Source organism: Artemia sp. Qi Xiang Cuo, chromosome 1, assembly GCF_049724085.1.
Source record: "Artemia sp. Qi Xiang Cuo chromosome 1, ASM4972408v1, whole genome shotgun sequence".
Taxonomy (NCBI): domain Eukaryota; kingdom Metazoa; phylum Arthropoda; class Branchiopoda; order Anostraca; family Artemiidae; genus Artemia; species Artemia sp. Qi Xiang Cuo.
This window is the reverse complement of record NC_142794.1, coordinates 69,677,159-69,699,645: the sequence shown is the minus strand read 5'-3', so window position 1 is coordinate 69,699,645 and position 22,487 is coordinate 69,677,159. Positions and strand designations below refer to the sequence as shown.

The following is a 22,487-nucleotide window of genomic DNA, read 5'->3' as shown; positions in this document are numbered from 1 at the left end:
TGTTCCTCAACGAAGCCATCAGCTTCGGCGAAGACTTGTACCATCAAAGAGTCCCGCCAGTAGGTAATTTTAGGAATTTGACCAATCATTACGTGGAAACAATTTTCATTCGCCCAATCACACCTTTGGTTAGAACGTGCTGATAGAAATACAGAAGAGCAATGGCTGTGGAGGATTACCTGGCTTACGTGGGGAGTGCCTTTCTTACAGAGGGATAGAGCGCTGACAGAAGAGTGATTTTCATATTCAGGACCCGGAGGATTTGCAAAGTGCAAGGAGTTGAAATGCAGGATCATTTTTTCGTAATATTGGAGGGAAGGGAGAATTGAAAGCTTGCCGGATGGGTGTTCAATTCAATTGTATAAGTATATTTTGTCGGGAATGCAATATTGAATTGAATTTGGATAAGAGGATTTGGCTAAAACAAAAACAAAACAGAAAAAACAACTATCAAATTTACTCAAAAGTGCGGAGACAAAATGCCAAAAATACCCTAATTTATGAGAGGAATGACGCTTATACAATGGCGTTAATTCACAAATATTGGGTTGTAGATATATTTTTGCTATCCAAGGGGGCAAATTTGTTGCTTTTTCGGTTTTTTCATTTAAAATACAAAAAGCGGTATTTTTCAATGAAAACACCCCCAAAGAAAGTATTTTTTCCAAATCTAAATGGGATAAAAAATCTAGGGAGAGTACAAGCCCTCCTTCCCTCCACAATTGATACTACTAGGATCCTCAGTCTTTTTACATGTATGTATCTGCGTTGTTGTTGTTTTTTTTTATCTTTTTGTTCTGTTTCTTTTTTTGTGGGAATTGGAACAAATTCATTAAAACAGATTTATATAAAAGTGAATGGTGTCTACCCTCTACATACTCAGTTTCTTTTGCTAACTTTAAAGAATGTAAGCTACATAAACATAAGAGATAACTGCAGAATTAAAAGCAAAACGTTCTCATGTTTCTCGGGAGTATAACAAGTTGTCAACTTTTGTCTCAACACCCCCCCCCACCCCCCACCGCAAAAAAAAGCTTGAATTGGGCAATTTAAAATTATCTTTATTTTTATTTGTTTGCCTTTTGTCTCGACATAAGAAATTACAGGAACTGGGCCCTTTTAGCTTTTCTATGTTCGGGTACCTTTTTTTCCCATGAGTTACAGATCTATTCAGGCTGGTCATTTTTGTGATGAATGTATACATTAAAAATAATAATTATGTTGTGAATTGAGAATTCAATGGAAAAATTAGCTGTAATAGACGACTGTAGGCTAATATATTGTTCTTATGAATTGATATTAAAATAATAATCAATTTTTATGACAAACCTGACAAGTAGGCATCTTCAAATTCATCGCATCTACAGTCGGAGTAATGGAGTTAATAGTCGTAATCCCCGTCGAGAATAGTTGTCGTCGTAATAGCAAGCATTCGCAGTCACAATTAGTGGTAATCACACTCGCAATTAGTCTCATTCAAAAGCAGTTGTAGTCGCAAGTTGTCACAGTCGAAAGTAGTTGCAGTCACAGCTGTAAGTATTCGCAGTTATTAGTAGTCGCAGTTGCAATTGCAATTAGTCACAGTTACGGTTCCAAGTAGTCGTTGTTGCAATCGCAAGTAGTCACAGACATAATTGCCAGTAATCGCAGTCACAGTCACAAGTAGTGACAGTCGCAAGTAGTCGTAGCTATAGGCACAGGTAGTGGCATTTACAGTCACAAGTAGTCTTAGTCAGAAGTCTTTACACTCGAAAGAAGCTGCAGTCACAAGCGGTCGCAGTCGTTTTAGCTGATTTTCCCAAGTCAAGTAAAAATGACAGTGAAAATTAAAAAACAGCCATGAAATGCCATAAATACAAAGTTATACTAGAGAAAACTGATTTGTTTCTATGGATAATAAGATTATGTAGGCCTATCTTAGTTCTGACAAGATTATTACTAAAAACGAATTATATTAAAAATGTTTTCTTTTGTGCTTAATATTGAAAATAAATATTAAAATTACAGTAAAATTTTGAACTGATGAGCTTTTAGCAATTAATATCATTAAGCATCAAATATTCAGTTTAATTTTTTAGTTCTTTTCAAGATTGGTCAAGACAAATATAGTTTCACTACAAACAAAATTTGGATACTGCTCCCTTCTTTAACTGTAAAAACCTAAAGCCTTCTGTTTCATTGGCGCTTCACTGAAAACGAATTACTCGTATATTACAAATTTATTCTTTTCCAGTTCTTACAGCATCGAAAATCAAATAAAAATTACAGTGAAAAAAAAATCTTGAACTGATGGATCTTTCAACAATTAATATCATTATATATCTAATATTCAATTTGATTTTGTTTATACTTTCAAATACTGTTCAAGACTAATATAGTTTTCAGTAAGGCACCTTACTGAATATGTTTCGTTTTCAGTAAAGCGCCAATGACGCAGTAGGTTTTAGGCTTCTGCAGTGAGGTGATACCCAAACTCTTGTTTGCAGTTATTTTTATTCGATTCAAACTTGATTTGCACATTCAATTTAAGTTTCACTCGTTTTAAGATTTATTTATTCATTTACATTAATATATATTGTATGTTTGTTCGCATTGATTGTTTATTTAATTTCTGTTCGTTTTAAGTTTCATTTATGCTTTAATAACAAATTATTTTTTTCGTTTTAAGCTTGATTTTTATATTCAATCCAAGCATTACTCGCTTTAAGATCTGCCTATTCATTTATATTATTACTTGTTGTATGTTTTTTTGCTATGATTGTTTATTTAATTTCTGTTCGTTTTGAGTTTCATTTATTCTTTAATAGTAATTTCTGGTCGTTTTGAGTTTGAATTTTAACAGGTATCATAGCAAAGTTTGTAATGGCCTGTATCTCCTGAGCTTAAGTTTGTAATGGCCTTTACTTTTCTTTGAAAAACTTATTTTTCAGAAAGTTTGTTTTATTTAATTTTTGTTCGTTTTTTATTGCAAAAAGTTTCAAGTTTTAATGGCATGGGGGGGGGAGCTTACTGTCCTATTATTCTTGAATTTAAAAACAGATATATAACTTTCAATTTAAATCGAATGAGGCTTTTTTCAAAGTCTATACGATTACCTCTTTGATAAATACCTTATATATGAACAATAGACAGCTTGTATAACTTGTGGACAGCGATTGACAACAATGAATGGATTGAAAAAATAGCTCCAATAAGGGGGTTTAGACCATTTCACTTGCTGAAACAAAGGGGTCACGACTGTTTGGAATTGACCTTAATAGGATTTTGTGTGCCAAAGCAATTTTGAATCGATCATAGAGTATGTATTTTAACCTTATAATTGGATAATTATAATAGATTTCCTATGTGTTCTTCCCATACAAAACCCCTTCCAATAAGTTATAAACCCCCCCTTAATAAGTGATGCCCCATGGCATAACTTACAACGCCTACCCTCGGGTCCTGGTGGGCTGTGTCGACAGCGGAGTTTTTTGTTATCTGAACTTTGAACTATTTTAACAAAATGTCTATCTAAAAATTTTTATCTGATGCATTTAGGGCGTGGAGGAGGGGCGGCTAGTTAGCCTCCAATCTCTTTTGACTCTTAAAAAGTGAACAAGAACTTTCAATTTTCAGTCAAATGAGCCCTATCTAAAGTTTATACGAGCATCCCTTCCATAAGAAATAATGGGAAGGATTCGGAGAATCCTTAAATTACAGCCCTAGCCCTGAGGGCTGTGGGGGAGTTGTCATCCTCAAAGACCTAATTTCCAGAACTTAAAACTACGTTTAATAAAAAGGCTGTCTCAAAATTTTGATTGGATGTGAGTAGAGTAGTACCTTATACTTTGCTTCAAGCTATAGGAATTCCCATACTATTTGCTTGATGCTCTACACCTTTTGAAATAGAGTCAGTACTCCCTCACACAGTTTGACGTAGAAATTTTTTTTTTTAAGTTGGCAAGGTATAATGTGGTCTAACATGTTTTAAGAGTATGGTCGTAATTATATAAATCAATCAGACTGGTTTTGAGTCAACATCCGTTTTTTAGGAGCCAATCAGAGAGCGGAGGTTACTCCATATGCAATAACTTGATTGGTGATAGGATTTGAATAAAAGGAATGGTTTTCTTTACAATTCATATTAGTAAGAGAATTGAATTCATAGAGAATGGTTTATTTGACAGGATATTAGTAAAGAAAAATGAGTGATGCATTTACATTATTGGGGATTAATGATTGATCCGGCAGTAGCAGCAAGGACATACGAGTACCCAATGTGGCCATGGAAATAACCGAAGGCTGTAGACTATGCCTTGAATGGGACGATATGTATGTTAGATATGTGATATCATTAAGCAAATTTAAGCAAGAAGAGCAACTATTTCTTGCTGGAAAAGTGAATATTGTCCATATAAAGAGATTTTGGTCAGCATTAGATGGGCTATCGAAATATATTGATGAGAGCAAAATGCATTAGTAAATAATATTGTTGCAACGGAATTCAATTAAATTGTTTCTAAATCGATGTTATTTTTCTTTTTATTGTTGACTAGCGTATATTTCTTAGAGTAGAAACAAATCTGGTTAGTCTTTAGCTGGTTTTGAGAGTGTTAGGACTAAAAAAAATGGATAGATTTGAGAAAGAGCGAATCAAGGGGAAGCTAGTGCTTATGGAAAAACGTTTGATTCTAGATGCGGATTTTCTAGAATTGTCTATTCAAAGGAAGATATTTTCTCGGGGAATGCTTGTCGATATAATGAAAAGTGATTCTCCATCATTAGACTATTGTATGAAGCTTCTACGTCTTGCTCCAAATGCATTTAAACAATGTATTGATATAATGATCACGACACGGCAAAATAATATTGTAGATATGCTTTTAAACATTAGTTTAGAAATTTAGGACTTTTTCTCATGAGAAAGATGGCATTCTAGGATGATTTACTCCTCTCTATCTGTCTCTTAGACAATTTGTTGTTGTTGCTAGCTCGGTTTCATTGTGGCAGTGAGAGTGTCAACACATGAAAAAAAATGTTCCATCCCTGCCCGCTATATATGTACACACAGGGCAGCTGGTCGTCATGTGAGAATTGCTAAATGATTGATGAGTGTGATGAAAAGTTTAGATTATACAACCCGTGTAAATTGCATAGAGGATATGCTTTACAAATTAAAGATTGTAATTCCTGTCTCGAAGAAGTGTGTGACTCTTATCCTAGAGGCCACCTATCCAATTGCCATTATGATAAATGTAATCAGTGGGAGAATACACATACCGGTGTGATTGGAAGGAATCCCAACCGTGATTTTAGTTTATTGTTACGAGATTGGTATCGTCGTGGTTTTAGATTGTTCTGGGAGGAGGATCCGGGTCAGCGATTAAACTGCTGGAACAACAAAAGAATTTTGTTTCTACGTCATTGTTGTAACGACAATGGCTACAATGATTATAAGCCCACTGATTTTTATTTGGCATTAACGGAATGTGATTCAACGCTTGAGGTTACTGTTTGTGAAATTACTTCAAATAGCATAATTGAAACATTTGAATTCTATAGAATGAATGAGAATAGTCTCATTGACTATACAAAAAGATATGACAAGAGTGAAGTTACAGTCTACTGCAGAAAATGTGACCCTGACATTGCAGTACATCAGGATCAGTATACTGTGAATTCAGATAATCTACCTGCAACCAGTTGTTGTTGACAAATACCTAGTAGAAGATGAAATCTAAAGAGTAGAAAAGTCTTTTTTTATCGTGTATATAAACTTTTGTCATTTATTAGTAAAAAAATTCGAATAAAATTTTTTAAAAATTTATTAGCATGGCACAAAAATAAGAATTAAAAGAGCTTGTAAGTATATTTTACACTAGAAAGTCGTTCAATCGAGGTAAGTCAACGTAGATGTCGAGAAACTGCTTGTAGGTATAGCCACGACATCTGAACATGAAAAAGAGTAGCGCATGAAAGCCACATGTCTTAGTCGTTAAATCCTGTACTCTTCGTTGATTTTGAATAATGGTTCAAAGAGGGTTGGGTGTATTTAAAAAAAAAAAAATAAAAAAATATATTCGGTTCAAGCATACAATAAGAAATCTAATAGTACCATTTTTATTTATTTACCGTGTTACCTTCAGGAGAGGCTGACCACTAAATATTTACCCGAATTTTTTTTTGCATCATCACTCCTTACTATTGAAGATGGTCTTTTTTGGTTGAATTTTATTTAAAACATCGATATTACCTTAATTTACCTGAAATCGCACTTGCCAGCGATAAGGACAAGTCCTGTGAACGCCGGTCACTGATGATGATAACTCAACTCGTTAGGTTCGTCCCATATTGTGAGCCAAGGTTTCTTGCACCAGTCTTTGTCAACTGCATACTTGAAGGCTTCAATACTAGGTAACATAATAGCATTCTGGCTAAGAGAGTTCCATAGGCTGATTTTGCTGTCAGAATAGAATTTGTTTTGCAGCCTGGTGTTAGCATGTTTTCGATAAAGCTTCAAGGGGTGGCCTCTAGTACTTGGTGAACTGACTCTCTGGAACAGGTTGGGGATCACACTCCGGTCATGTACTAACTTGTATGTCATTATTACATATCCTCGCCTACGTCTATATGTGAGAGATGGTAGTTTGAGCTTATATAACCGGGTAGGATATGTAGGATGTTGAAATCTCTTTATGCATTTAGTTGCACGTCGCTGCACTGATTCTAGAATTGATATATTACTCTTATTTACTGGAATAGCAACACACATCCCAAATTCTAATTTCGGTTTGACCACGCCCTTTAAGAGCTTGGTGATCACAGCCGGTGATCTACTGTAGATTGTTCTTTTTATTAAACTAAGAGTTTGGTTGGCACTGGCTACTACAGAATGTGCATGAAAATTAAACTTGAGCTTATCATCAGTCAAAACTCCCAGATCTTTTTTCACCATGACTGCATATGAACGGATGTTTTAAATCATCGCTGGATACCATAAAATAATGGCACAGATGGTTATTTGCTCCAAAACGAATGACTCTCCATTTCCGGATATTAAATTCAAGCCGCCTTATTACTTACTTTATAAGCTACCAGACATCCTTGACGAAAGAACTTCAAAGTATTTTTTTTACCAGATGTCCATGAAACGTTAAACGAGAACACAGCTTTAGATCATCCAGCCTAAGACTACCCATCACTGTTGCTGGAGGCTACTTTTCTTAGGAATAATTTAATGTATTTTAAAGTTGTATATTTTATTGAGAATTTTAGTCATTCTTTAAATAACAATTTATCTCCTGTCCAATTCAGTCAGCATCTGTTTCGAACAAGAATAACTTACACTTGTTTATACAGCAAGCTTCACTTTAGCCATCTCTGGTTAACATAATCTATTAACAAGCATAGCTAATCAGGAAGGACGAAGAATCAATAGGAATGATTATGGCAGCGCTGGTGGATTCAGGGGGGCGGGGGGCCCTAGCCCCCAAGATTTTTCTGGTGCCCTCTTTCCCTGTTTTTTTCTGTTTTTCACTCTTTTTTTAGAATTAATGGGTTAACTTGGTCAATTATTGGCACCTTTGTCACACTCCCCCCCCCAGGTTTTGCAAATTGGTGCCATTTTCCCATTCCCCCCCCCCCAAAAAATCTGCTCTAGATCTGCACCTGTATGGCAGGATATATCAAAAGTGTAACTCCAAGGAAGTCTTGGAGAAAATTTGCAAAAGTAAAGATTTCAACAAATGGCAAGCAGAACGGCCAAGTAACCACTGCAAAATAGAACTTTACTAATTGTAAAAATTAGATGCTATTCAAAATTTATTGTTGCATATTGAAACATAAATGGTTCAGTCGAACATCTTTTATCTGATTAGAAAGACTTATCTGCCAACTTTTTAACTGAAAGGCTATGGACAACTAGCCGTATACCAACAAGGATTTCACTGTGAGCATAGCTTGTTTACAAATCCTTGTAGACTTCCCACATTTTACAATTAGTTGCATTTATGTTTTTCCGTTTTTGAATAATTTGAAATTTTATTTACATATGGGGTAACTTATCCTGGTACTTTCCCATTATGTGCACACCTCGGCTATAGACAGTCGAATGATTGCAGTGATGGAGACTCGTAAAGCGGGTAATTGTTATCTAAATTGATCGAAAAGCGTGGTTTCTCATTGAATTTACAATATTTAAACTATTATTTTTTGGTATTTTGGGAGAGAAAAAGGTACCTAGGTTAGGTCAGGTTATGTATTTAATATATGCAATGCTTTACCCCCCATCCCTCACCCCCTAATGTACAAATATATAGCCCAAATTTGCATATAAACTATTATATATTCATCCTAATTTGTTTTATTTCATTAGTATTAAACAAACTTGACTTTTTATAGGTGTCCACATAGCAGGAAAGTACCCTTATCTTCGAAAAATCCTGGGTTATTTAGGGTTAGTTGGTGTATTTTATTCGACAACTAATCCAGACTGTTTCAAGTACTAGTCGTATTATTCTCTGACGTCATTTACGTCTTGTGAAACACTAAACATAAGTAACTGGGCTTGGGGATAAGTAATCTTAAAATGCTCGAGCACACTAAAAATCAGCATACATTTCAAAGCGTTTTTATTTTACCATTGGCACATTTTCGCATTTACAGTTTTGTTATATTTCACCAACGATCTGATATCATAAACAATGTATTTCAATTGTACTGTTTTTGGTGCAATTTAGAGGCCCCCCCCTTTGGATTTCAGGAAAAGAAAAGGAATTTTTGGTAACTTGACACAAAACAAACCTCTACGAATTTTTAATTTCACTAGAGAAACAACATTCAAAATTGATTTCTGACTGGAGACATTTGTCAGAAAAAATTCGTAGTAGATACTGCCGTGAAATGCTGTAATTGTGCCACAAACAAACTGTTGGCAAGAAAACAAGGACAATTTATCTGAAAGCTTAGGTAACCCTATATTCACAAAAAGCATGGACCTGCGGAGAGCCGCTGCCAGTTGTGTTTTGTGGAGGAATGCATGCGTCTCTTGCCACTCATCCTTGCGGTTTTTCGCAAGACCCATGCGTTGAAAAAATCTATCACATGCGGTGAAAACGCTTGCGGATTGTGGAAGAAATAATCATGGAGGCAGTTGAAAGTTGAAAGGCTGATATATAGGATGTGGTGAACAGTATACTGGAATGTGTTATCAGCAAGCTATCCACCAAAGGTCGAAGTCTACTGACCTTGGTGATTCACTGTCTTCAATGTATGTACTCTTGACTATGTATTTGCCTGAAACTGCCTCCAGATAAAAATATGCCCCATGTTCCCCACAGGAAACTTGTTCTTTTTTCTTAAATAGGGCATTTCAAGGAGCAGTTTCTTCTCTGAATCTTTTCAATAATTATGTGTTAGATACTCAAGACCTGTGCCCCAATTTTCAGATGTTATCTTCATTGAATCTGTCTCTAGGTTGCTATACAGATAGCATTTTAAATCTCAGCTGCACCCTCCAAACAAGTAATCAGATCTTTGTCACACTTCAACAGGAGTGTCCCACTGTTAGAGTCATTGACCACCTTGTTTATCTAGGTCTTCCCGTGTTTCGCGGTACGGAACACGTGCCCCATTGCATTTTCCGCAACGCACCTGTCTGTGTGAACAGCGTCAAACAACTAACGTTTGGCAGTTAATTTAAAATTGAAAAGCATGTCTCAAGTCAGAAAAAAATTTCAAATATCTGCTGGTAGTGTGCAAGAAGAGTAAGCAGCATAAAAAAACACACTAAATAATTTTAGTGTCTGAAAAGGCTAATTTACCCTCAACAGAATAAAAAACCAGCATAGTTTGTATTGTCCTCTATGCTTGGCTCTCAACAAATATATTAAAAATTTGTATAACAATAAAGGCTAACAGGGAGCCCCTAAACTAAAATTTTGTCTGAAAATGTCTATTGGTAACTTTTTAGTGGTAAGCTAAAACTCTTCTGAAGAAAACATGTTAAATAAGTAAATGTATCTTAGTAGGCTGCCATTAGACTGGATTCCTTATTTTGTGCTACAGTAAAATTCTAATTTTGCTACTTTTAGCTATCTTGGAAAGGGGTTTGATTAGGAAAATGAAGCTTTCAGGAAGGGGTCTACAGGCTAAAGTATGTCCTGGGAAAGTATTTCAAAGTATCTACCTCCACTCCTTCTTCCTCTAAAGCGTCCTGACCTCTAAAAATGTGTATTATAAAAGTGAAACCTTGCAAAATAGATCTTCTGATTGAATGAAGTACAACAAAGTTGTTTTCAGCTTCACAACTTTGCTCAATCCCAATTTAGCCCATAAGGTTTGTAATTAGCCTATATTTTCTAAATTCTGGAAATAAAACATTGATATGGCTTAAAATTCTACTCAAATAACAGGAAATGCATTTTCAGAACTAAAGCCACAGAAAAAGAAACTGGTAGGCTAACTATAAATTAAGGTAATAGTTGGTCAAAATTTCAATAGGTAGCCTAATAGGCATGTTGTTTAAGCAAATTTCAGGACCCTCTAGAGTTAGAAGGAGTAGAGGTAGGTACTTCAAAATACTTCCTGGGACATACTTTAGCCTGTAGACCCATCCCTGAAAGTTTCATTTTCTTAACCTATTCCCTTTCCAACATAGGCTAGCCAAAAGTAGCTAAAGTAGAATTCTACCTATGCTACTCTCAAATATCATGGTCATTTTTCTGATAATGCACCCCCTCCCCCTTGATGGCCCCATATAGGCTTATCTGTATATTTCTCCAACATTGAGTATTATTATTGCCAACATCAAAGGCTCTTTGTTGGAAAAGGCTTCTGCAAGCTCAACTGGTGAACTCTGGGATTGTTAACAATATTTACCAAAATATTGGAAAAATGGACTGAAATCCTTGGTGATTCACTGTCTTCAATGTATGTACTCTTGACTATGTATTTGCCTGAAACTGCCTCCAGATAAAAATATGCCCCATGTTCCCCACAGGAAACTTGTTCTTTTTTCTTAAATAGGGCATGCCAAGGAGCAGTTTCTTCTCTGAATCTTTTCAATAATTATGTGTTAGATACTCAAGACCTGTGCCCCAATTTTCAGATGTTATCTTCATTGAATCTGTCTCTAGGTTGCTATACAGATAGCATTTTAAATCTCAGCTGCACCCTCCAAACAAGTAATCAGATCTTTGTCACACTTCAACAGGAGTGTCCCACTGTTAGAGTCATTGACCACCTTGTTTATCTAGGTCTTCCCATTGGTTCCTTGCTATGCCAAGCCCAGTCCCTGGTCATAGACCATCTCACATGATTTATATCTGGTTCTTATGTACTGATTGTTGTAGTAAAATTTTCATTCTGCCCCCTGCTATTAGCTAGCCTTTGTAATGATGTAGCCCCCCTCATATTGTATATTGCTCTATTTTGGAAGCTGTCTACTAGAACTGATTTTCTGAAATTCCAGTCCATTTTCTTTTGGTTTGCTAGGTATTTGCTTTGGTTGCTACCTTGGCATTGTAATTCTCCACTGGTTAGAAAATTTCATCTTGGTGACATCAATTTTGCAATTTCTAAATTAATTCCCCAGTGGCGCCAATTCACGAAAATGTAGGGGGGGGGGCAAGGATTTTTTTTCAATTTTTTTTTAATTAAGATGCAAAAAAAAGAACAATATTTAGCAAACATACCTAAAACAGTGGGTAGCAGCAAGGTTGCTGCTTGGCAAAATTGTCAACTAATCTATCCAAATCCAGTTTCTTTACCTCCTCTTTTTCAACAGCCATTATCATGAGATCACTGAGTCTGTCGTTTCCTATTGTTGATCACAGATAGTCTTTCACACGCCCTAATGCCGAGAAGAATCGTTCATTACTGGCAGTGGTCATAGGCAAAGTAGCAACTTGCTTCATCAGTTTTAGCACTGGAGAATAGGCAACTGGGAGGTCGGATAAGATTTTGATAGCTTGAAGCAGATCCATTTTTGAAATATCAATTTTTGACAGATGCAGCTTTGCAAATGAAAGCTGGGATTCTATGGCATGGTCATCGACACCGAGAATCTCTTGATAATGACACATAACTCTTTCCACTTTTGAAAGTTCAAGAAAATTGGAACTTGAGGGGTCAAAGGCAGATAAAGCGTTGAGCAGAGGCATATTCTGCATGAAACGTTGGTCCATCTCACTCGTGAAACGATCTATTACCTCAAAGTACAGAAGTTTACCGCAGTCTGATTCAACTGGCTGACTGATATTGCGTTTACCGGTTGTTGAGTTTGAAAGAAAGTCTTTGAGACGAATGGAAATGGCTTGACTTCTCTTGCTTTGAGCACTGGTTTTAGATTGTGGAGATTTCAATTCCTGGATATCGTTTAAAGCCAAGAATTCAGATATGTTTCTGCTTAAGTTGTTCCATTTGTTATCATTTCTCAGCTTTTGGAGTGTCTCATATGTCCCAGAAATCAGTGCAAGTGCCTTATAAATCAACAAACTTCCAGATTGAAGTTGCTCTGATAAATAATTTACAATGACTAATACTTTTTCCATTATGTGTAAAGTTGAAAAAAAAGAGGCAGAGTTGATTTTGTCCAGTAGTCCTTTTGCTTCACATGCTGCCTTGCTGTTGGAACTATCAGAGACTGCGGCAAGCACAGCAACAATACAATCAAATCTGGCCTTCACCTTTGAAATACAGTGGACTGCGTAAAACCAGCGAGTCTGGAGGGTCCTCTCTAGCTCCAAGACTTTTTGCCCGCTAATATGCTGGGATTCCACAAATAGCTTGTGACAAGTATTGCTGCATGATATAAATGTGTAAAGTCTTTGCACCACAGAGAAAAATTCAGAAAGTTCGCTGATATTTTTTGGGCAGTCAGTCAAAACCAAGTTTAATCTGTGGGCATGACAGTGTACATAAACTGCATGAGGCACCTTCTCCCTAAACTTTGCTTGAACTCTATTAAATTCCCCACTGATAACGGATGCGCCATCATAACATTGGGCATTACACAGCATCAAATCTACACCAAGCTTATCTATAGTTTCACAAATCAAGGTGGATAAGCTCTCGGCGTTTAATTTGTGCATGTGATAGCAGCCAATTGGTTGCTCCACTACTTTTCCATTTGATATGTACCTGAGTAGGATCGCTAATTGTTCTTTTCTAGAAACATCTTTTGTCTCGTTAACAAGAATAGCAAAGTAATTAGCTGATTTTACTTCTGAAATAATATCTTGCCACAAGGCATTTCCTATCAGTGTAACTGCGTCATTTTGGTACTGATGACTGCAATAGTGACCATATCGGCGCTGTAACTTGGCCTTCAGCTTTTTGTCGCCTTTAGACATTTCCTCCATCAATTCAACCAAATTATACCAGTTTGCAGATGTTTCTGATTCATCATGACCCCTCAAAGCAAGACCTTGGAGGCCAGGAAAGAAAATAGCGCAAAAAATGTGCTTCATATATTCTCTAATTTCCTGAACCTCTTGAGATCTGGATTGAATTAAGGCATTTGCTACAGGTTTTGAAGTATCAGTGTTCATTATCTTAAATTACGTCCATGCTGACATACAATGCCTACGGTATGTCTTTCAGAACCATCATGTTGCTTTAATAGAGCAGAACTGTCTTTCCACTTGCAAAATCCTGACTCAATGAAAGCGCTTTTTACAGGATTTTCTCCAACCCCTAGAGTTCACATACAAAAATAGTGACAAGCAAAACAAAACACGGAATTCAAGTTTTTTGAGTATTCAATCCATTCATAAGTCTTATAGTAATGTGTACTGAATTTCCTTCCATTAGAAGTGGAAGCTGGATATCTCTCAAGAATAGGTTGAGCTGGTTTATCGTGACGCGTCCTAGAGATATCTGAGAGAGTTTCTTGACTGCTACTGGAACCCGCAAGGGGTTCAGCAATGCAGACCGAACTTTCATGCTGATCTGAGCCATTTATTGTTAAGCTTGTTTCCGAAATTCTGTCACAGGAGGGGGAATTTATCTCAACTAACCCAAGACTTTGGGCGCTGACACTATTGCCAGTTTCTTGCACTAAAGTTTCTTCATTTTTCTTCCGCATTTTCACCAAGAAAAAATCCAAAGTTTGTTTTTGCTTTTTACTCATAGTTTGATTACGATGTAAACCTTGCTTTCTGCTGATGAAGTGTTTACTTTGATAAGCGTAGCCGAATCATTCAGAGTTATGGGCTTCTCGTGGAGGAGGCAGAAGAGTCTCTTTCACTATAAACTATGTTTTTTATTGTACTAAGTTTATGTACAGTAGTTTAAGATAGATGCAGTTAAATGAGTAGTTGACAAGGACTTCACTTAGACATGGCAAGAGAAGAACTGAAGAAACACGTAGAAACTCACTTAGAAAATCACTCCCATACTCCACGGTGAAACTACCCCGCTTAGAAACCCCATAAACCAATCACTTACATTTCCTGTTCACAACAGTCCCATACACTCCACTGAGACTAGTCATCCCATAAACTATTCAACAACGTCAAGAATCTGCTGACCAAAACCCCCTTGAAACCCTAGAACACATTTCCTTTCCCAGCTACTAAAAAAGGCAATATACAAAACTCATAGTTTACAACGAATTCTTCACAAGAACAATAACGAAACGGGTGCTGACCACATGAAGCTTAGTTTTGAATGAACCCTACTCAGAAATAAAATAGTGTAGACGCGCCCGCTCTTAGACATTTCAAAACAAGATTATATAATTAGGGCACCAGTTTTTTGGTCGTATTTATTGGACCAGTTGCTGGTTTAATATAGCACATAGCTAAAATAGAAAACAGCTGTAAAATATAAATAAGAAGGTAATTTTCAAAGTCTAGGGGGGGCATGGCCCCCCTGACCCCCTGACCCCCCTAATTCGTGCCCCTGTAATTCCCAAGCATAACTGAACACTTAATTCTTCTCAGAATGATTGATAGCATGCTCTAATTCAATACTGTTTATTGTTCTTGTATGTCTGTGTCTTGACCAAATTTAATGCAGTAATATTTCAGTTTTTTTTCTAGTTCATATTTTATTTTTTACCTTAAATTGCAGCTTAGAGCAATCTAAGGATTTCTCCTTGTAGGACTCCAGAGTTGACAATTTGAGTTGAATTCACAATTCTTTAGTGACCAGGTGCACTGTGCTGATCCATAGCTTCCCAGTTGAGTTTGCACTCCAGGAGGACCACTCAGAATCCAGTCTTTGTTTAAAGATGTCCATAGATTCAGCAGTAACATTTTTTTTTAGAGAATTTTTCCAAGTGTTGATGATTCTTGAAGAAAAGAATTGAGCATGGACTCTGAATAGGGCAGGCTGTTTTACAAGTTTCAAATGATGACCTTTAGTTCTCAAGTTATGACCAACAGTGGGAATTAATGTTGGGAGTATATTAGCACTCATTACCTTATAGGTTAAAATGGGATCACCTCTATTTCTCCTGTATACAAGAGTTGGTAGTTTCAGCTTTGCTAGTCTTGCAGGGTAGGAAAGTTCCTGCATGCCAGATATCACTTTGGTGGCATGTCTATGCACATCTTCCAACACTTTTATGTCTTTTCTAAAATAAAAGGAGGCTTATTATTTGATATTGATTATTATTTGATTTTCTTGAAATGCAATGGATTTACCTGAATACTCAATTGCCAAATATCTGAGAAGTAAAGTTTTATTCATTTTGTCAACATTTTGCCTTGACTCATGAACAATCAGGGTCATAAATAAGCTGGGAGAATAGATAGGTTGGAATCTTGAGAATACCTTTCTTAGCCTTAGTTGGGCCTATAGATCTGTTCTTGAAACTTAACCAGTACATTTACTTGAATCAAGCTTTGTGTGAAAGCCAATAAGTTCTCAAAATCAAGCCAAAAACAATTTAGCTTCAAGTTTGCTTGCTGCTCAACCTTTGCCTTGATACAAGATTAAATCCAAACATCAATGTAAATTGCTGATTCTAGCTTGTTTCAAGTCTTAAATTTACAAATATACTTGAATAACGCTTGTCAAACAAGGCAATGGCAAGGCAAATCCCTTGTTTGAGCATGTTATAATTATCTGATTTCGGAAATACACTTCAAGAAGCATACAAAACAAGCCAATGGCAAAGAAAATCTTTGGTTTACCTTGATTTAAGCTTGGTTTCTTTTAATATCTGCTAAAATGATGCACTGTATTATAATATATGCTGATTTCCTTGTGGAAATCAGATTATTATTTAATAAAAAACTAAAGGCTACAGTTGCTGCTAATATATTAATTAGGCAGGGGCTAAAGAATATGTCGACCCAATTAAAAAAATTAATATGAAGTGGACTTATACAAACCAAAGAGCTAGTGTCAATAGTATTTATTACTTAAAGGTTAAATGATTTGTCAAGTTTTATTTTCTACTCATCAAAATAGTTGAATTTAATGCTAAAACTCAATCAATGATTTGGTTTTTCAGAGCAATTAAGTAATTTTCGTAACAATTCTCTTTTAGCTCACAAAAACATCATTAATAGCAAGCAATTTTTGTAAGGATTGCTGAAACACTGCTGAACTCAGGAGTCAAATCAAAACTAAGCATTGTTTGAAGACCCAAAATTTATTTAATATACAAAACTACTCAAATTAAAACACAAAGCGCAAATTCATTACGATGTAGGTTTATTTGTAGCCAATGTCCTTCTCAACTCTTGGCCTGAAAAAGATATAGAGTCAGCTTGTAGAGGAATTGAGAAAAGCATGACCTGAAATAGAAAAAAAATCACCCCTACATATATTAGAACAGTAGTTTCCAAACTTTATTTTACCAGGGCTCCCGAAAAATGTTTGATCAAATGGTGGTGCCCTTTCCCCTCTCTAGGACAATAAAATTTTCTGCTTGGTACCCTAGATAAAACCTTTAGAAATAGATATGCAGTTAAAAGTAAAAAAAGGGTTAAGATAAATAATGTCCTCTGATATTTTTGTACCTTCCCTAGACCTACACATAATGTTTAAAACATCCTATGAAAATACATCTAACTTCCAGTAAAAAGTCAAATTTGGTTTGAAATCCATCTTAACTACAAGAACTAGGCTAATTTTATGTTATCTTTGCTTTCATTTTTCTAGTAATTTTCGTATATTTTTTGTACATTTGGCAACGCTGTCCAAAGAAACATGTTTTATGCAAGGTTTAATCAGAATTGTGTTTTGAATGTCCAATGAAAGAATCAAGGCCATATTTGAATTAAATTTGAACTGAATGGTGCCACAAAACTGAATTACTTTTCTGCAATGGCAGATAGTTCAATTTTTTTTTTACGAAATAGTGGAAACAAGTACTTGAAAAAGTTAGTAAGCCTAGGAATTCAAAATTTATGTCTTAGCAAATCATGGCCCCTTAATAAAGCATATCTTTCTCCCAGTTCGATTATCAAGGGAAATGATTATCATGGAGTGTCTCATATTTTTATTTAGAACATCAAAGTTAGAAATTTCCATTATAGTGTCTTTAATTGTACTGAATTTAGTAATTGAGACAAAATTTTAATACCTTCATTTATCTTGCAAAATAATAAGGATTTGTTAAAAAATAGAGAAAAATACATATAAAACGGGACAGAATTGGGATAGTCAGATGCTGAGCTAGAGTTTCTTGTTTATTCAATTTTTTTTTGTGCAAGCCATCAACTAAGCAATATATCTAATATCATGGCTTTTGTATCTTTGTCTTCCCCCTATCCATTTCAACAATTAGTTCCTAGATGTAAGAAAATCTCCAGTAATCTACAACTAAAAACTTTACATTTTAATCTTAGTGTCACCTTTCTAGCACAAATCACAAATAAAAAAGAACAATGGACTACTATGTTTTCAAATGCCCAGAAAGATTACTTTTGACAGAATATTTTAAACTCAGTGAATTTTCTTAGTTGGCACATAAATAAAAAGAGATTATTTTGATGTATATATTATTATCTAACTTCAATTTTTACAGTTCTGTTTTTTAGTCATATGTGAATAGAAACACAATTTAATATTTATTTTTCTTGAGGTTGCTTTGGGCCAGGGACTTGCAGCTGTAAGTTTTAGAAAAAAAGATCCTCTTTACATGGTGTCTATGTAGAAATGACTGTTTGGAAATTACTTAGGTGCCAACAGGTTTGACCTCTAAATGTTAGGTCAGGGAATAGTGTCAGACCAGGGAAAATAGTGTATTATCATGCTCAATTTTTTTTGTGGAAACCCTCAAGACTAATCTTATGGGTGGATTACCTCCAATATCTTTCAAAGATGCTGCAATGCATACCCAAAAATATATTTTGAGTTTTGTTTTGTAGATTAGTACCATTTGAAGCAAAGAGGGCACTTGTTGTTTGTTTCTTTGGAAGAAGTGGCTATGGAGATGTTAATTCCTCTTCAAATATAGTGGATTTGATCCTTAGCAGAAATGTATTTTCCAATTCGTTTGAAGAAGACATTTCCAAGACTGCAAAGGTAATCAAATTGGATTATGTTTGTTTTTGGTAGCTATAATGGCAAGAAGTACTAGCTGATAAATAGAATAAAAAAAAAAGAAAACCACTTTTATTTTTTCAAATGAAAGTTAAGAGAAACGTTGAAACTGAAAATGAACTGGGGTTGTCGTGTTTGAGATATTCTTAGGTATTCTTAGTCCAATCTTAGGCCTATGTAAGATGAGTGCTGGCACCCTTTAAAGTCTCTGCTCTTTATGCTGAAATGTCACCTATGCTTTATACTAGTAAAGAGAAAAAAAAAAACTAATTTTATCAAGCTGGTTCAAAATTGCTAAGAGAATCAGGATGGATTTTCAGTGGATAGATTTAATGGCTTCTCTGAAATGATAAATTCCGCTAGTTACTTAAAATATACTTTACGTTTAGGGGGTCAGGTTGAGATCCCAAGTAACTTTATTTCTCAAGACAAAAACCTAACTGTTAAAACAATCTGACATTACAAGGAAAAAACAGATGGAAGTTAAGTGGATAGGCTGTTGACTTCTCTGAAATGTTCAAGATCCACGAATTAATCTACAAGATACTTGAAATTTGCTTTTTAGGTTTTAGGCCTATCAAAATAAACAAATTACTTTAAATGTGCTATTTTTGTACAACTTCTGCAAACTGATACCTTAAAACTTCAAGGTTTAAACCGCATGTTATTGCGTTTGACTCTGACTGCTCAGACTCCTCTGAATGCTTTGACTCTTCTGAATGTTCAACATTCAGGGCTCTTATTCTGAAGCATTCAGAATCTGGTCAATGTTTTGAATGTTCTGTATGGACCATCTAAAGACACTGATTTGAATGCTCTGGATGGTGTGAATGCTCAGTAGAGAGCATCCGCAGAAATTTCTCTGAATGCTATGAATGCTTTTAAATGGTCTGAATAGTCTGAATGCTCTGAACTCTCATTCAAATGCTCATTCTGTTTGCTTATTCAAAGCATTCATAAGATTCAGAGCTCTTACTTGGAATCCTCTGACTTTTCTGAATTCCCTGAATAGATTCCCACTCTGGTGCTTCCTCCAATGGCTCTGAAAATGATTCACAAATAGAGATCTTACTGCCGAGCATTTAGAGTATGAGTGTGGAGTCCTCTGAATGGCCTAAATAAGCAGTCAGAGTGAGCATTCGAACGAGAATTCAGAGTATTTAGGAGTATGAATTTTCTGAATACTCCCATGGATTCAGAGCTTTGGATGGAGAGCATTGAGAGTAAGAGCGCTGAATCCTCTGAACACCCTGAATAAGTATTTAGAATGAATATTTGAATGATAGTTCAGAGCATTTAGGAGCAGGAATTTTCTGAATGCTCCAATGGACACAGAGCTCTGGATGGAAAGTATTGAGAGGAAGAGTGCTGAATCCTCTGAATGCCTGAACAAGCATTTAGAATGAGCATTCGAATGATAGTTCAGAGCATCTAGGAGCATCCATTGTCTGAATACTATGAACTCTTATACCTAAAATCTTTTCAAGAATGTACTCAACAACTGCTATAAGTTTCTGGGCAATTGGATAAACAACGTAGTAATGAATAAATGCATTTAATATCAATCAATGGAAAAACAGACGGAGCACAAAAAGAAAAAAACACAAGACACTACTTCATCTGAATCAAAAAAAAAAAAAAAAAAAAAAAAAAAAAAAAAAAAAAAAAATCAGAAACAGGTGCTGACTACTGCTGTAAAACGTTGGCCCACTGGTGGGTCTTGACAGACGAATTGTATCGATCAATTTGCGACAGAACCGCTTCTTCAGGGTTGGTTAAACTGTACTTGCACATAACATACCTATTCTTGTCCACTGTGGTAAACGCAGCAAAAACTTTGCATGAGTACAGTGAACGTAATTTCAGTTTATCTGTAGCCGTAAAAATGCGCCAAAATGGGCTAAGGTACAGAGAGTGAGGCAAAACCGTAGCATTATACACCTCGGCCAACAGACGACGATCAAGCTTCCGTTTATTTACCACTATACAGTAAAACGTAAAATATACGTAAAAGATGACCGCTTCTGAAAATAAGAAATCAGTAACCGCCGCGTCTCTAGTATTGACCATCCAATAGGGAGGCCTTGATATACAATATCATCCATGAGCTCAACAATAGAATCAGCAAGTGTGACGCTCCGACCAGCATATGATTTCGAGTTAAAAAGCAGCACTTCAGACTTTTCAGCATTAAACTGGAGTCCAATATGGGCATACTCTTGTTGCAACTTGATAAAATTAGCTTCTAGCCCATGCAGAGACCGGGTCAGGCTCAGCACATCAAATATAATCTCCTCGTGGAGAAGTGAATCAAATGCGCGTCTTGCATCATGGGTAGCTAAAGCAATACATTCACCGTGTTTAATCGTGTTTTCATGTTAATGCATGAAGGAGAGACACACACAGACAAACGTACATTAGATATTATATATAGATAACAGAAATTGAAATAACCACATAAATAGCAACAGATACAGCTTAAATAAGTAGGATGATAAATGTATAAGATATATTAGTAAATATAGCACATCAGGTAATAAATATAGCAAATGCAGAGACGGCATTTTTTTTTCTTAACCTTTTCAAAAAACCATAAAAGAAAACTGCGGATAACATGCGGTTTCGCATTCTTGTTTAAATTACAACCACAAACACAAAATTTAAGCCGAACTTTATCCCCTTCTGAGTATTTTTCAAATAATATCGTTATGTTTTACTGCACATAAAACCTTCCATTGGATTAAAATGTGTCACAAGTGGCCCGTTAAACAGTCTTTTTATAAAAATGGGAAATCATTTACTTTTGTAATATTCAAAAAACAGAACCAATATGTAAAAAATTTTCTTTAAAACTGTGAATATAATCAATTTCCTACCAATTTTTATTCGAGGTTCCAAAACGCAAAAAAAGAAAAAAAAAAGAAAAAAAAATCGGAGATCAATGAAGACTATTGATCTTTATACCTCACTGGAACTAATATATATATATATGTATATATATATATATATATATATATATATATATATATATATATATATATATATATATATATATATATATATATATATATATATATATATATATATATATATATATATATATATATATATATATATATATATATATATATATATATATATATATATATATATATATATATATATATATATATATATATATATATATATATATATATATATATATATATATATATATATATATATATATATATATATATATATATATATATATATATATAATCTGAATGCATAGAAAGTAGAAAACTGCTGCTTCCTTCCTAGTTCTTTCATGCTTTACATATAGAAGACTATTGATCTTTATACCTCACTGGAACTAATATATATATATGTATATATATATATATATATATATATATATATATATATATATATATATTAACGAAAAAATTAACTAATAGAAAATGGCAATGAACCTTTGAAGAAACTGCATCCCCTAGAATGTTTTATGTGGGAGGGAGGTCATTCAGGCATCTCACCCTTGACAAATAAATCCGAATACTTCCCTCCCAACCTTGTGAAACCACCTAATGCTCTGTAGCCGTAGGGATTGTTGCATAAATGGTTCCTAATGATGACTCATTTTGTATAGACTCTATCTGTGTTTAAGAATGAATGCATCATCAGGTGGTAATATAGCTTCTGTACTTGGGGGCTAAATAAGTTGCTTTTGGTGTTTCAAACCAATTTTCTATCTCCAAAACTCTGTTCTTTGGCAAAATTCTCTTTTTCCAGCCAAAATTGTTGTTTTGCAGCACAGGATGGCAGAAACTACCAGTTTGCTGTGGCGTGATATCTTTGTTTATTTAAAAAGGACAGTAAAACTTTGAATCTTGAAGCCAATTTATCTTCCTCCCAATATTCTACTGTTGTCTCAAAACGATTAGCCCTGATAAAAAAGAAAAGAATAAAAGGTTTTCACTATCCTTCTCAGTAAAGATACACATATTTTCATTTTGTAGATA

The 22,487-nt window shown here is 35.0% G+C and overlaps 1 protein-coding gene across 1 annotated transcript in view; it reads left to right on the top strand.

Annotated features, from left to right (window-relative positions):
• The first annotated feature begins 9,688 nt into the window (after positions 1-9,688).
• LOC148956662 (nonsense-mediated mRNA decay factor SMG8) overlaps positions 9,689-22,487 on the top strand; it is a 107,070-nt gene continuing 94,271 nt past the window's right edge. The window contains exons 1-2 of the mRNA XM_089091652.1: positions 9,689-9,743; positions 18,309-18,465. Of these exons, the coding sequence (XP_088947778.1) occupies positions 9,691-9,743; positions 18,309-18,465 (210 nt within the window). The 5' untranslated portion in view covers positions 9,689-9,690. The remainder of the gene's footprint in view (positions 9,744-18,308; positions 18,466-22,487) is intronic.